This window comes from Macaca mulatta, chromosome 16 (genome assembly GCF_049350105.2).
Source record: "Macaca mulatta isolate MMU2019108-1 chromosome 16, T2T-MMU8v2.0, whole genome shotgun sequence".
NCBI lineage: Eukaryota > Metazoa > Chordata > Mammalia > Primates > Cercopithecidae > Macaca > Macaca mulatta.
Genome location: NC_133421.1, coordinates 36,871,174 through 36,886,478, shown reverse-complemented (window position 1 = coordinate 36,886,478; position 15,305 = coordinate 36,871,174). Strand labels below are relative to the sequence as shown.

The window sequence follows — 15,305 nt, the reverse complement described above, 5'->3', positions numbered from 1 at the left end:
CTCTATAAGCAAAAACTGTTTCAAATTGTCCCTTTAGTTGGCAACCCAAAAAGTTCTTATACTTAGGTATATTGCACCACATTAATACCTAAGATGTGTAAGAAATTCATCTTTCTTTTATAAGTGGGAGAATGATAACTGTGAAGAGGGATGTGAAAATAAAACTCCAAAAGAGAATGGAGGAAAAAAAATAGTGAAGATGGCTGGGTCCGGTAGCTCACGCCTGTAATCCCAGCACTTTGGGAGGCCAAGGTGGGTGGATCATTTGAGGTCAGGAGTTTGAGACCAGCCTGGCCAACATGGTGGAACCCCGTCTTTACTAAAAAGACAAAAATTAGCTGGGTGGTAGTGGCGTGTGCCTGTAATCCCAGCTACTTGGGAGGCTGAGGCAGGAGAATCGCTTGAGCCTGGGAGGCGGAGATTGTGGTGAGCTGAGATTGCGCCACTGCACTCCAGTTTGGGTGACAGAGTGAGATCCGTCTTAAAAAAAAAGAAGTTAGTGAAGTTGACTCTCTTAAAAGTACATGTGCTCGGCTGGGTGAATGGCTCACATCTGTAATCTCAGCATTTTGGGAGGCTGAGGTGGGAGGCTCACTTGAGCCCAGGAGGTTGAGCCTGCGACTGCCCTCCAGCCTGGGTGACACAGCAAGACTCTGTCTCAAGCAGACCCCAACAAACTTATGTGCCCACGTACCTCCTGGAGAGTCTTCGTTTATCCTTAGAGGTGTCTGCACCCCAGTTTAAAGAATGCTGCTGTAATTTATCATCCCCACAACCAGATATTATTATTATTATTATATGCAATCTGTGTTTGCTTAGTTTCCCCCAAGTGTTCACCGATTTCTTTGTTCACCATTCTTGAAGATCTGCTTTTAGTTATTCTTTTTCTTCCTCTTGAAGTACATCATCTTCTTGAAGTAAAGTAAGTCCCCTTTAGAACTGCCTTTGGTGAGGCTCTGTTGATAGTAAACTCAATTTGTTTTCTGAAAATATCTTAAAAGTTGTCTTAATTTCAAAATTCAAATTTTGTCTTCTATTCTTTTTTATTTTAATATAAATAATATTTTAAATAACATAGCATAGAGGGGAAAAAAAATTCTAAACCTTATGAGTCATCGCAAGAGATAATCTGCATCTTCCACATGTTCTCAAACTGCATACAAATTGTAGGTGATATAGCCCTAACTTACCTGTCCACACTGACTCTATTGGCTTTGGGAACTCCACAGTTTTGCAATTCCCAAAAATAAAGCAATAAGGAACAAATCTCCTTGGTTTTCTAAGTAGGTTTCAGTAAGAGCAGGTCAATATATTTTCCCAAATACTTATCTGTAAAGGAATTTAGTTTTTTTTTTTTTTTTCTCTGAGACAGAATCTCGCTCTGTTGCCCAGGCTAGAGTGCACTGGCACGATCTCAGCTCACTGCAACCTCCACCTCCTGGGTTCAAACGATTCTCCTGCCTTAGACTGCTGAGTAGCTGGGATTACAGGCGCCCGCCACCTACCATGCCTGGCTAATTTTTGTATTTTTAGTAGAGATGGGGTTTCACCATGTTGGCCAGGCTGGTCTGGAACTCATGACCTCAAGTGATCTACCCACCTCAGCCTCCCACAGTGCTGAGATTACAGATGTGAGCCACTATGCCCAGCCAGAATTTAGTTTCAAAATGGTATGTATAACTCAAAATGATCTCTTGTAAGTGATGAAACTGGTTTCCTTATCTAAGCATTGGTGATATTAATATGGCTTCCTGACAAGTAATTCTTAGTAAGTATTCAAAATTTTGTTGAATGAATAAAATAATAAATGTATTTATATTAATTTACACGAGTTAGAATAGTCAACTGCCTCAATGTCAGGAAAAAAAATCCATTCATTTTGCTAAATAAAGAAAAGATAGGGAGAAGTACACACCACCTACAAACTCAAGAGTAATGTTTCTTTAGCCTCAGGGAAAGTATTTTGAAGCTAGGCAGCCTGGTTTCAGGCCTTGATTACACCAACACTGGGCTGGGACTTCTTCCTTAGCTGAAAGTACCTTTGGGCTGCTAGGGGCAGGAGGCAGAAGTGAAGAGGAGGGAGGTGTCAAGTCCCTCTTTACCAGTCTGCTTCATACAAAGCAATCTACTTTTATTTGTTTAATATATTGGACTCCAAGATATTGCTTCAAAGAAAAAAAAGTTTGAAAATCACTGGATTAGAGACTCTAAGGTCTAAAAAGACTTCTATATTGTGTGTATTTAAATCACGTCTTTGATACTGATTTAACTAAATTTTCAATATGTTGTCAGTCTAAAGTCTCTGAGAAGATTTTTAAAAACAACCTATTTCCTCAAAGATCAAAGTGGAAATAGGAAGTGTCTCAAAACTTTGCAAAGTCAGGATACGAGTTGTACTGAAGAGAAAACAAAAGAAACTGAAATAAAACAGATGAGACAACTTTTTCAAATGTCACATTTAATGTTTTCACCACTGTACTTCAAATCTACATTGTACAAAGTGACCAGAAAGTGTGCCACGGTAATTGACCAACCTCTGAGATTGTACCTTTCACACCAGTGTCTTCTTGGGCTCTTTTGATACTAAACACGTTTCTCATTCAAGTGAATTGAAATGCTTCAGTTGGGTTGATTCTCAGGAGCCTCATAAAAAAAAAACAAAGATATTGCACCATCTTTGTTTAGTAATTCAATGTTTGTTTCTTTCACAGCAAATAATTACTTCATTGAAGTTAAAACTTCCAAACATAACTTATTAATAGTCTTCAAATTCAGCTCAGATCACTCAAGTTGAAAATACTCTGCTAAATACAGATAACTTACAATAACTTTAACAGTTAATTGTCCATAACACACACCAAGGTTTTTTCCTAGACCAATTTTAAGACGATCCATTAGTATTCCTTGTACAGGTGAAAAATGATCTTCAATTTTCTTGTCTTTTTATTTTTAATATAAAAGTTGGAAGGGACATTCAAGTTTCAAGTCTCCACACTGAACTTAAAAAAAAAAAAATAGTCATCATCAGCATGTGGAGGTAAACAAGCCAAGTTGTATAACTCCAGGAGGTAGAGGCCTTCGATTTGTATTCATATGTACATATGCACAGAAGAATTCAGTGTTCCAACAGAAAAAAAGAACTTGTCAAAAAGTAATAAGTTATTTACTACTGTGACATTTCAAGACTCCCACAGCTTTGCCTAAGGACACAAACACATTTGACATAATTCCCTATGTGCCTTTTTTGTGGCTTAAATTTTTTTTTAATTTGTTTTTGTCTTTTATTATTTTTTTTACTGTCCAGTGCAGGAAAAGTCTCACAAAATTTCACAGACCTAAAATGTGCAAGCTAGTTCTCTTTCTATACAGCAATGTTGGGATTCTTTTGAAATTAGCCCAGAAATGAATTATTTACACACATGAAAGATGCATGCTTGGGGTTCTTTTATGTAAGAAAGAGCAGAAAAACTTCTAATAAAAATAGATTAAATATATATATATATATTTATACTGGGTAAGGAAAACAAAAGTTTAGTCTCTCCTAGTCACAAACTCATTCTCTCTACCCACAACATTGGATTTTAGACAGCACACATCACCATCACGGCTCTAATGAGAAGCTAATTATAGGGCTTGATCATTAGGTGGCATGCCCCTCTTCCCTACCCTCCCCCCAGGTGCAGCCACAATCAGCTCATGTGGCTCCATGATTGGTTGCAGGCAAGGTTTCTAGATTCTTTAGTTTTAGAAAACCCCAAATCTTTAGGAATGGCTCAAATATCAAAATGTATGACTGTCCTTTGTGTGTGTGTGTGTGAACAATCTCACTTCATTTTAGAAAAGAAAAACAAAACAAAAACATAAAATCCCAAACTCCCAAATTTGGTTCAATTCTCTTTTGTTCTGAGGTGAGCCACAACAGCTGCACTAAATTCATAAAACATGTGCAACTCTGGGTAAAATATTTTTCTTCTAAAAGCACAACCACTTTACAAGATTAAAAGTCTAGTAACATTTCTAAATATTATTCATATCATACAAGTAGTGGTTGTTAATTTAAAACTTCATTAGTAAAATTACAGTACAAGCATGATTAACCTCCAGAATTGCAAATCCCAGACTCCAGTGGAAAGCTACATTACATCTTCAGTAGTACATTATCTTCCACCATTACTCCCACACCAGAGGAGATGGGGGCATCTCAGATGGCTGAGCAACAGTGGAACTGGAAGAAAACAGAGATGGAGAAATTAGTTGTAATGTCACAATGGACAAAAGGGTAATTCACTACTCCCTGTTTTCCTCTCTTCCTCTGAAAAAATTAAGTCCACTTCTGGATTTTTATTTGTTTCTTTGAAGCTGAATTTGCTCTAAGTTGCTTGTTTATGGACCTGTTATCTATGGAGAGGCAATCTGGTATAGTGGTTAATATGCAGGCTCGAAAACAATATGTCATTTACTAGTTGTATGGCACTGAGCAAGTGCCTTAATCTCTTCTCATTTGGAAAGGAATGATGCTGTTTACCTCATAGGATACTGTGATGAATAAATGATAATAGATGTGAAGTGTTTTTCCACAGTGCCTACTTGAAAGTGTAAAGTAAATGTAGGTATTACAAGTAATAATTTCAATAATCAATCAGGAAAATAACCTTAAGGGATGTAGAATTATCCATTTAAAAGTAGCCTTTCAAAATACAGTGGCCTATTTTGAATGGGCCTTATAAGCATTCTTTTATCAAATATTAATGGAGAAGTATAGGTAATCATTTAGCATTGGTTATCCACAGATCTGTTATTGGCTTTTTCCTATGTCTAAGGTTGCTAATTAGATTACAAACTTGAGAGGGAAAAGTATAACCCCTTGTTTCCCCAAGGCCCAGGATCATTTGCACCTAAGCCGTTAAACTGCCTAACTGACTGGGTCACTGACTCTTAGGGGAAAATAGTAAAACAAAGTAATTTAAAACCACAGATAAATAAAAATGCAACTTAACTCTTTCTTCCAATAGAAAAATACATGGAAGAAATGAAAGTCACTCGATTTTACAAACTTTAAGCATAAAATCTTGACTGCGGCCCAACAAATCCAACCAACTTTAATATGATTAAAGGGAAAGAGCATCAGGGAGAGAGAAAAAGGAGAGGAGCAAGGCAGCAGGGAAGATAGAGACTGTCACGACTCAGATCGGAATCCACCCTTTGTCCTGCTTTGTGATACTGGAGCCAGACCCTGTTCATGGTTCCCCTTTTCCACCTAGCTTAATGTTAGCTTTTGTCAACACAGGGTGCTGGAAGGGCATTTGCAAGGCTGTAGCATCAGGAAGCAGTCTCCCTTCCTTGGTTTGTTGTGCTTTTTTTTGGTCATGTGGAAGGCTCAGCTTTGGTCCACCCGAACTCTCCTGGCAGGCGGTCTTTGATGGACCAGTTCTGCCCACACCTGCTGGCACACTTCCTCTTCCGCACCACCCTTGTGCTGTCTGTTCCTGTTTCTGTGGCAGCCATACCCTCTCCAAAGAGGTCCTTACATGGAGGACCCTCTTCTAAATTCTTAATTTTCTTAATTTCTTTCTTGTTTACTCTCCTCAGTCTACAGGGAGTGGCTGCTTTCTGCATTTGCTACTTCAGCAGCCTTCAGAATCCTCTTTATGCCTTTTAGCAGTTGATCATCTTTCCTTGTTAACAATTCTTATTACTGAATTTTCCCCATTCATATTATAGGGAAATGGTTTATTTCTCCTGACTAGACCCTGATCAATATATAAGGAGTTAAGGAAAAAGAGATCAAGAGAAGGAAAGGACAGAAAGACAAGGAGAATGAAGCCTGGTAACTTCCAACATAGGTTCATAGCTCTACCATAAGCCTTTTGACTTCTCTAAATAGGCTACACTAAGCCTTTTGACTTCTCCTCTAAATAGGCTACACCAGCAGTCCACCTGCACATACAAAAATTATTTTCTTGCTTGCAGTTATTACTAGGGAGTGGGAATGGTAGTGGGAACTGAGATGACCACGTCTAACTCCAGGACAGGTGGCCACCATACTAATGCTGCAGTAGGATCGCCACGTACCTGATGAGGCAGCACAATGGTCATCTGGGGAAAAAATCGCCAAAGCAACCACAGTCAACTGGCACCAGTGTAAAATGTGATGCTTATGGTGTTTTTTTTTTTTTTCCTTTGAGATGGAGTTTTGCTCTTGTTGCCTAGGCTGGAGTGCAATGGTGCGATCTCGGCTCCCTGAAACCTCTGCCTCCTGGGTTCAAGTGATTCTCCTGCCTCAGCCTCCTGAGTAGCTGGGATTACAGGCATGCACCACCACACCTGACTAATTTTGTATTTTTAGTAGAAACGAGGTTTCTCCATGTCAGTCAGGCTGGTCTCAAACTCCAGACCTCAGGTGGTCTGTCTGTCTCGGCTTCCCAAAGTCCTGGGATTATAGGCATGAGCTACTGCACCCAGCCCAGATGCTTACAGTTTTAATACACTTTTGACTAAAGCCAAACCTCATAACAGAAACTTTCTGTTGCATCTTTTATCTATGTTATCTAAATAAAAACAGAAAAATGCTGAATAATGAAGTAACACTGGCATCCTTTTAATTCTAATAAGAATGTTAGAAATACATATAGTTACCTAATAAAGCTCTTAAAAGCAGCAGACTGAGGGTTGATGCAGAGAGGCACTCTGTTTCCTTTCTGCTGTTCCAAAATGAACTGATGAATAATTTCTGTGGAGAAAACAAATATCACACAATCCATGATAATTTGCAAGCCCGGGAGCAGTGAATTCTCAGCTAACTCTAGCCAGCATCTGAAAAGCATTTCCTACTGATTTAGTTGAATCAAACACACACATCATCTATCAAGCAGAATTCAGCTGAACTTCCTAAAACTAAAATGACAGCTGTTGCTAAATATAAGCAAGAAACGTACTAGTGGCATTACGCAGACTGCAACCCCATCAGTGGGAAGAGTAAAATGGTCTATAAATTTGAGAGAGACTTCACAAGTTTGGCATTATGAGTGAACTCTTCTAAGTTGCTGGCAATTATTGCCTTTTTGAAGATCACTTAAAGACCTCAGTTTGTATCTAGGTGTATAGTTTCAGGTGGTTACTTTGGGGACTACCCTCTCTCTTGTAAAATGTCCTACAGTAGACACTAAAATCACTCAGAAGTTTGGATGTCATTACTCCCACTGTATCCCAATAGGAGATCCTGCCACAAAATTTTATGAGTACACTATCAGAAATTCCCTTCTCTTGTCATCATCCAAGGAATAATTCCCACAGTGAATGTTTATGCTCTATGGAACTTTGTATGTTATATAAAGAAGTTCAATACGTTTGAATCAATGAGATGACATTGAGTGAATACATATTAAACATATTTTGAGTCATACTCACTAAATAAACTTTGAAAATAAGAACAAAATATTCATTCATCTCCCCAACCTTCACCTGGATATAATATTAAATATGCTTTGTTATGCCCTGGACACATAGGTATATGCAAGGTTGTAAAATAAACATAGAGGGGAGCTTTGGTTACCATCCAGATCTCAGCTCTTCATGGCCACCGAATGGAAAATGTTACTAGGCCTATTGCCTGGCCGAAGGCCAAAACAGATACTCACCTTTAACCTGTCGGACAGAACTGAGGTTCTTCTCAAAAGTGTCATCAAATTTGGGATTGGTAACAGGCTCAAAGTCACTGGTATAAACTCTTCCAGTAGAGGTGGAAAAGCAACATTTACACATACATGTGTGATATCGTAGTCGCCCTTCATCTAGGTAGGGGTGGGCTAAGGCATCCTTAGCGGATATTCTTTTGGACTGAAATCAAATTAGAGACCAGCACATCAACACTACAGATAAATATGACTGTTCACATAGGATCTTTCAAAAGACACATTAACTGCTTTACACAGCATATATATAATTTATAGTACATCACGTCCAAAGAGGGATAATTGAATTTAGAGGTGGGTAACATAGTAGCAGAGGGAGTGTACGATTTAAGACAACTACTGTTATTATCTACCATCATAAAGTACTTAGAAGTGCCTTGCTTCTAAAATTCTGAGAAATTACTACATTGAAATAGATGTATGCAGGGTCAAAAATCACAAATATCATGACATTTAACTATGTAGCGCTTTGAAGGGGTTATGTTTACCTTTTAAATAACAGGCTATATTTTCTAAATATGTGTCAGCATCCAGAAGATGTGTTCACAGTGGCAATTTTCAAAGCTGCTTGAAATTTTTATTCTCTTAGAATACCAAATGGATGATGGCAAAAGCTGCTGGAGTTAGGCAGCAGATAGTGGTCTGACTGCCATGTTTTGAGATATAGCTCAGTCTGAATATCAGGAATCTAGTCTATCTTTTTGTTTTCTGGCACTCTATTTTTTAAATTTTTCGTAGAGATGGGGTTTCACTGTATTCTTGAATTTCTGGCCTCCAGTCTTGGCCTCCTGAAGTGCTGGGACTGCAGGCATGAGCTACTGCGCCTAGTAATTTTCTGTCACTTTAGATCAGAATACTTAATATACGAGTTTTAAGTTTGCCTGAAAATCTAAACTTTTAACATTACTCCATGAAAAAAATTAAAGAAACTGTCCCTTCTTTTAGCTCAGTAGACATATGTGTACTACTGAAAGTAAATTTTAAAGATTTAAGCATGAACTCAATAGTACAGAGTAGGACAAAAACAAGAACACACACTTTGCCCTGATTCCAATATGACCAAGCACTTTACATTACACAATTTAAGAATGAAAACCACTTTTGTTCTCAAATAAACCAAAAACAACTGTTCTGGTCCCCAAATAATAATAAAATGTTTCTCATAAACCTGGATTTCCTAAAAACACTTTTATCTCTGATTTTCGCTATGCTGATGTAAAAAGGCATATCATGACCTTTCAAGATAAGATAATCACAGAAGAAAGCGGGTGAACAGGCAAATGTATACTTGATAACCTTGTTTTTTTTTCCTTTCAATAAATTTATGTTTTGTATTTGGTGATCTAGCTCTTTTGAAGTCTGCCTTCCCGGCATTCTTAGCAAGTAAACTTTTTCCTTTTCTTTTTTTCTAAAAAAGTCCTAGTCCTTTGATAGCTATTCCTAGAGATTCCACTGGGATAGTGTTCCACTGTTTGAACCCAAAGGAACAAGTAGGCTGACAGTATACGTGCCTGATCCTGGGCCCCTCTGAGCTCTGGGCTTCCCCTTCCTTCTATTTTTCATTAACTTCTGTTCATGAGTTTCAGGACACAACTTCAACAGTTTATCTTTCTGTTCCTTTAGGTTATATACAGTGATCATTCCAACAACATACTTGTCTGTAAGATGTTTCACACTTACACCGCTGTCCAGTTTCTCCAATAGCTTGGCATTCTGTGCTATAGATAAACATAAATGCTTCCTCTTTTAAAAAAAATCAGTTATCTGCTGGGTTATCTGCAGGACTTTTTGACATTTTCAATAATACTTTTACTCCAAAGAGCACAGAATAGGCCAAAAATACAATAAGTAATGCCCATAGGTCTTGGCAGCATGTGGGACATTGTGGGGAACCTGTCATTGGTGCATCTGGCCTGCACATATGCCATTTTATTACCCTTTGTGGGGACACTTGCATGGGGGAATCTGGATATGCTTGGGGAAGACAGAATCACAGCTGAAGGAGGCTGGAGGGTCTTTTTTCCCTTGAGGATACTGAACAAACTGTGTGTTGTATGCCTGCTTTTTGACGGTGACCTGTCACTGAGGTCAGGTCATTTATGTTGTTATCCAGATTACGGATGGAGAGAGAGAGAGAGAGAGAGAGAGAGAGTGTGTGTGTGTGTGAGTGTGTGTGTGTGTCTGTGTATCTCACCACAGACACCTGCCTTTTAGACTCAATCAAGTAATTGAGTCAGCATTTCAGTCCAGGAGCAGACATGCCATGGCAGTAGACTGCTTAACCCAAGATCAACAAAACAAGAATAACTAGTTACCTCTGACTAAATGGACTAAATAAATACACTGATTTAAATATGGTCAATGGTCTGTTCTTCATGGATATTTAAAAAGTGGCTCATGCCTGTAATCCCAGCACTTTGGGAGGCCGAGGCAGGTGGAACACTTGAGGTCAGGAGTTCGAGACCAGCTTGGCCAACATAGTGAAATCCTGTTTATACCAAAAATATAAAAATAAATGAGGTGGGTGTGGTGGCACACATCCGTAATCCCAGGTACTCGGGAGGTTGAGGCAGGAGAATCTCTTGAACCCAGGAGGTGGAGGTTGCGGTGAGCCGAGATCATGCCACTGTACTCCAGCCTGGGCCACAGAGTGAGACCCTGACACACACACACACCTCATTTCCTTCTTAATGTATTTCTGACTTTCAATTTAACAGGTTACAATCAGAAAAAAACTTTCTTTAAATGGTTTCTTGTTCTGATTGAACTCTCAGAACTGGAAATAAAAAAAAAAATCCTTAATATAGATCAAAAGCGAATAAAGCATCAGGCCAATTTAAAAATAATTCTGTAACAAAGTAACAAACTTGTTGGCTTTGTTAATAACACAGTGATAAAAATGGTTATTTATTATGTAGTGTGCATTAAATAAATTAATTTCTTTCTTTTTGAGACAGGGTTTCGCTCTGTCTCCCTTGCCAGGATGGAGTACAATGGGGAGCTCATGGCTCACTGCGGCCTTGGCCTTAACCTCCTGGGCTCAAGCCATCCTCCCACCTCAGCTTCCTGAGTAGGTGGGACTACAGGCAAGTGCTACCGCGCCTAGCTAATTTAAAAAATTTTTAATTTTGTTAATCCCTAAGTTGCCCAGGCTGGTCTTAAGCTCCTGGGCTCAGGGAATTCTCCCGCCTCAGCCTCCTAAAGTGCTGGGATTATAAGTGTGAGTCACTGTGCCCTATGCTCAGCCTAATTTCTTTATTTTTAAATGGACTGTGTAGTTACTTATATAGGTTCCATAAGAATATTCCATAAGAATATAAGCCTTTGTCAGGCCTATAGTATCACTAAGCACTTCACATACCACATGGTATGGTTTGGCTGTGTCCCCACCCAAATCTCATCTTGAATTCCCAGGTGCTATGGGAGGGACTTGGTGGGAGGTAACTGAATCATGGAGGCAGGTCTTTCCTGTGATGTTCTCGTGACAGTAAGTCTCATGAGATTTGACAGTATTAAAAAGGGGAGTTTCCCTGCATAAGCTCTGACTCTGCCTGCTGTCATCCATGTAAGACGTGACTTGCTCCTCCTCATCTTCCACTATGATTGTGAGGCTTCCCAGTCATGTGGGAATGTAAGTCCAATTAAACCTCTTTCTTTTGTAAATTGCCCAGTCTTGGGTATGTCTTTATCAGCAGCATGAAAACGGACTAATACACCACAGTAAAAAACAGAAAACAACAGCAAAAAACACCAAAATAAACACATAAGCAATCTAAATTGTACCCTGAGACATTACAAAAATAACTTGGGTCACCCTAATTGGTTCTGGTCCCCCAAATAAAAAAACCTTGACTGTTTCTCACAAACCAGGACTCTAACAGAATTATTTTTATCCCTAATTTTTGCTGTGCTGATGTCTGAAGGATTGTGAATTTGATATCTTCTGAGAAAGTTGCAGCTTTCTCACTACAAATGGACCAACGTAAACTTAGTAACTCTGGTAATTTTGTGGTTGTTTTATCTTTTAAATATCTGGTATTTTTTGTATTTGGTGACTTTGTATTCTCGGCAAGTTAAATTTTCTTTTCTAAACGCTTCCATTTGTAAGTCTTCTTTGACAATAGTTATCGGCATAGATATGAATAATAAATATTCTTTGGATGAATGAATAAATGAAGAGCTGAACTTACAGTATAATTTGTAGTATGTTCCAGAAGAGTCAAGTCCAGAAAGGGTATTGGGAAAAGCTTCCATCTCAAAAACCCAGAGCAAACATTTTCTTATGCAATATAATGGTCAGATTTTTTTCAAATAATCTTAAAAAACTTTGTGTCCTAGCTGGGCGTGGTGGCTCACATCTGTAATCCCAGCACTTTGGGGGGCCGAGGCAAAAGGATCACTTGAGCCCAAGAGTTCAAACCAGCCTGAGCAATATAGTGAGACCTCTTCTCTACAAAATACTTAAAAATCAGCTGAGCATGTTTGTAGTCCCAGCTACTCAAGGGGCTGGGGTAGGAGGACTGCTTGAGGGGTTGAGGGTACAGTGAGCTGAGATCACACCTCTGCACTCCAGCCTGGGTGACAGAGCAAGACCTTGTCTCAAAACAAACAAAAAATTATTTTGTCTTGATTTAACTTGGTGTCAAATTCCTTTTACAAATATTGAGATAAGAAATAAGAGGTACATAAGATCCAGCTCCTTATCTCTTCCCCTAGATTCTTATGTGTTAATAATCAAACTTCTGTGTGATGAGCATGCATGATACATATGATATGGGGGATTGAAGTTTATGTTTTGAAAAGTAATTATTTACATTGCCAATCTATTCAAAACCACACTGTTTCTCTCGAACACATGTATTTGTAATTCGTTAAAAATACATAAAAACAAACACTACTTACTGGATCAAAGACCAACATCCTGCAAAGGAGATGAACAGCTTCATGTGTAGCCTGGCTAGACAGGGTATAGAGTACAGGAAGAGATGGCTGTGAAAAAATTAAAAATTCAAATATTTAAGTGAGTCTCTGTGTAAACAGCTATGGAATACAGCCAACTTATGACAAGGTAAGTACTCAGCTCAAAAGGCAATGTGTGTCTAAACTCGAAGAGAATGAGTTTTCCCTTCATTAACCAGTCTTCAAAAGCAACAATTGTTACTAACTTCCCATAGCATTTTTATTTTTTTATTTTATTATTTATTTATTCTTTTGATATGGAGTCTCGCTCTCTTGCCCAGGCTAGGGTGCAGTGGCGCCATCTCGGTTCACTGCAACCTCTGCCTTCCAGGTTCAAGCAATTCTTCTGTGGTCAGCCTCCTGAGTAGCTGGGATTACAGGTGTGTGCCACCACGCTCAGGTAATTTTTGCATTTTTAGTAGAGATGGGGGTTTCACCATATTGGCCAGGTTGATCTCGAACCCCTGACCTCAAGTGATCTGCCGCCTCGGCCTCCCAAAGTGCTGAAATTACAGGCGTGAGCCACCACGTCTGGCCCCGTATATTTTTATATTGCATGATTACCCACTGTAGGGGAAAGCACAAAAGAGCCTATAAAAAAATGAAAACGAATTGTAAATATGGCACTCCTGCTAGCCATCTTTTTTTTTTTTTTTTAAATAGGAGAAAAGGCATGCACATTTATTTATCATGGGTACACAGGAGGCTTCAAATTAAAGCCCAAAACCCCCAATGAGGTACAGAAGCTTGAGGTTATAGAAACAATGTGGGCTCAGAGCATGGCCAAAAACGGGTTTTAGCCTTACATCTTAAATGCTTTGGCAAGAATGATAATCAAACACGCCTAGGGGTGGGAGAGAAAAGATGGAAAGGTTTTAAAACCTGGGTCACATGCAAAGCACGTAAACTATAAGCATGTGAACTATGTCTTATGACATTACCATAAAAGGTGCTGAGATACTAGTCCTAAAGGAGCCAAAGGACATGCAAGAACTTACAGAACCTTTAATAAAGTACACCACTGGTTTTGACACAACTGGTTCAATCTGAATTGTCTTTAGCATTGATTTCTCACTCAATAATTGCCTTCGTAAGTGGTAGGCATATCCACATGGCCATATCTGACTTCCGTGAAGCAGAGAGGTGGCTTTAACGACCTGAGAAGCCATAGGGCTTATAAAGCTTCCATTTTACTGCTAGAAGCGTCAGGGGACAGAGCAGGTAAATGGCATCATTGCTCTGTCTCTCACACAAGTAAATTCTTTATCTCTAACGTAAAAAAGGCAGAATTAAGGAAGGTGACAAAAAATGTTTAGACACTCCCTGTCTTCCAATGCTTAATATAACCGCATGGCAGAGAATTTTTTCCTCAAGCTTTGAAAGTTCTAGACTTATGGCCAAATTATTATTGGCTTGACTTTTACACCACTTAAAAAAAAACAAACTAATCTCTTAGTGGGGTAAATGATTTTCCTAATGAGTTTTAGACCTGGCGTCTACTTGTAACCTTTCTGTGGTCAGAAAGTTTGGTAGGTCAAAGCCTATGAAAATCAACTCAAATAACAATAAAGTCAAAGGCTAAGGCTGGGTGCGGTGGCTTACATTTGTAATCCCAGCACTTTGGGAGGCCGAGGCAGAAGGACTGCTTGAGCTTGCAAGTTTGAGACCAGCCTGGGAAACATTGTGAGATGCCACTGCTACAAAAAACTTAAAAATTAGCCAGGCCTGGTGGTACATGCCTGTAGTCCCAGCTACTCAGACAGCTGAGGTGAGAGGATTGCTTGAGCCTAGAGGTTGAGGCTGCAGTAAGCCGTGCTTATGCCCCTGCACTCTAGCCTGGGTGACAGAATGAGATTCTAAAAACAAAAAAAAGTCAAAGCCTAGCCTAAAGAAAACCTAACTTTAGGAGTAATGACCCCTGACCTTCACTAAGATTGGGAAAGTGAAGAGACTCAAGTGCCATAAACTATATTTTATCTGGATCTGATCTCTTCCCATTAGCTCTAAGTGCTGCTGCTGCTTCTTTTTCTTAAAGAAATGGAGTCTTGCTATGTTGCCCAGGCAGGGCTCAAGTGATCATCCCACCTCAGTCTCCCAAGTAGCTGGGACCAAAGGCACGTGCCACTGTGCCCAGCTTCTCTAAATCCTTTTTATATCCTCTGTTTCTTCAGGGGTTCCCTATAAAACTTTGAACTTTTAGGATATGATCTCAGACTAGAGCAGCCTTTCATAGTTCCCGGGCTTCTTGTTTTATATAACGCCCAGACTGCTTCACTATGATTATATTTGTGGGAAAAACTAAAAAGAGAGTTTTAAAAACATATATGTTTCTCTCATTTGAAAAACAATTTAAAAGCCATCTGTGAACTGTGTGGTATCTTTATCTGGTCCTGATCTCTTCTGCAGACACTGCCTCATCATATCACTTTAGGGTCAGGGCATTTACATTTTGTTACTACATCATTAATGGTCTATTAACAAGAGAGCAGAACTTCAAAAAGGGGTGGGGTGGTGAGGGGAAGGCAGTCTGGCTTATATTTGGGAGAATTTGACCATCTCACCAACACTGTGTTACTTTCAAGGCAAACTGGAAGGAAGTTTTACTTGCAAACTCTTATATAAATTTCCTGTGGGCAGTCTGCCTTGTATTTTCTG

General features: G+C 39.2%; 1 protein-coding gene across 7 annotated transcripts in view; it reads right to left on the bottom strand.

Annotated features, from left to right (window-relative positions):
* Positions 1 to 2,441: 2,441 nt before the first annotated feature.
* Positions 2,442 to 15,305, bottom strand: part of NLK (nemo like kinase) — a 152,638-nt gene continuing 139,774 nt past the window's right edge. For 2 of the 7 annotated variants that reach the window (XR_013406219.1, XR_013406221.1), the window contains 5 exons: positions 12,594 to 12,680; positions 7,638 to 7,836; positions 6,637 to 6,730; positions 4,086 to 4,225; positions 2,442 to 2,643 (listed from right to left, as the gene is read on the bottom strand). Coding sequence is in view for 2 of the 7 variants with exons in the window: in XM_077970580.1 (XP_077826706.1) it covers positions 4,171 to 4,225; positions 6,637 to 6,730; positions 7,638 to 7,836; positions 12,594 to 12,680 (435 nt within the window). In the remaining 5 variants the exon portion in view is untranslated. Of the gene's footprint in view, positions 4,226 to 6,636; positions 6,731 to 7,637; positions 7,837 to 12,593; positions 12,681 to 15,305 lie in introns of all 7 variants that reach the window. The other 5 variants (XR_013406220.1, XR_013406222.1, XR_013406223.1 and 2 more) reach the window with 5 other exon arrangements.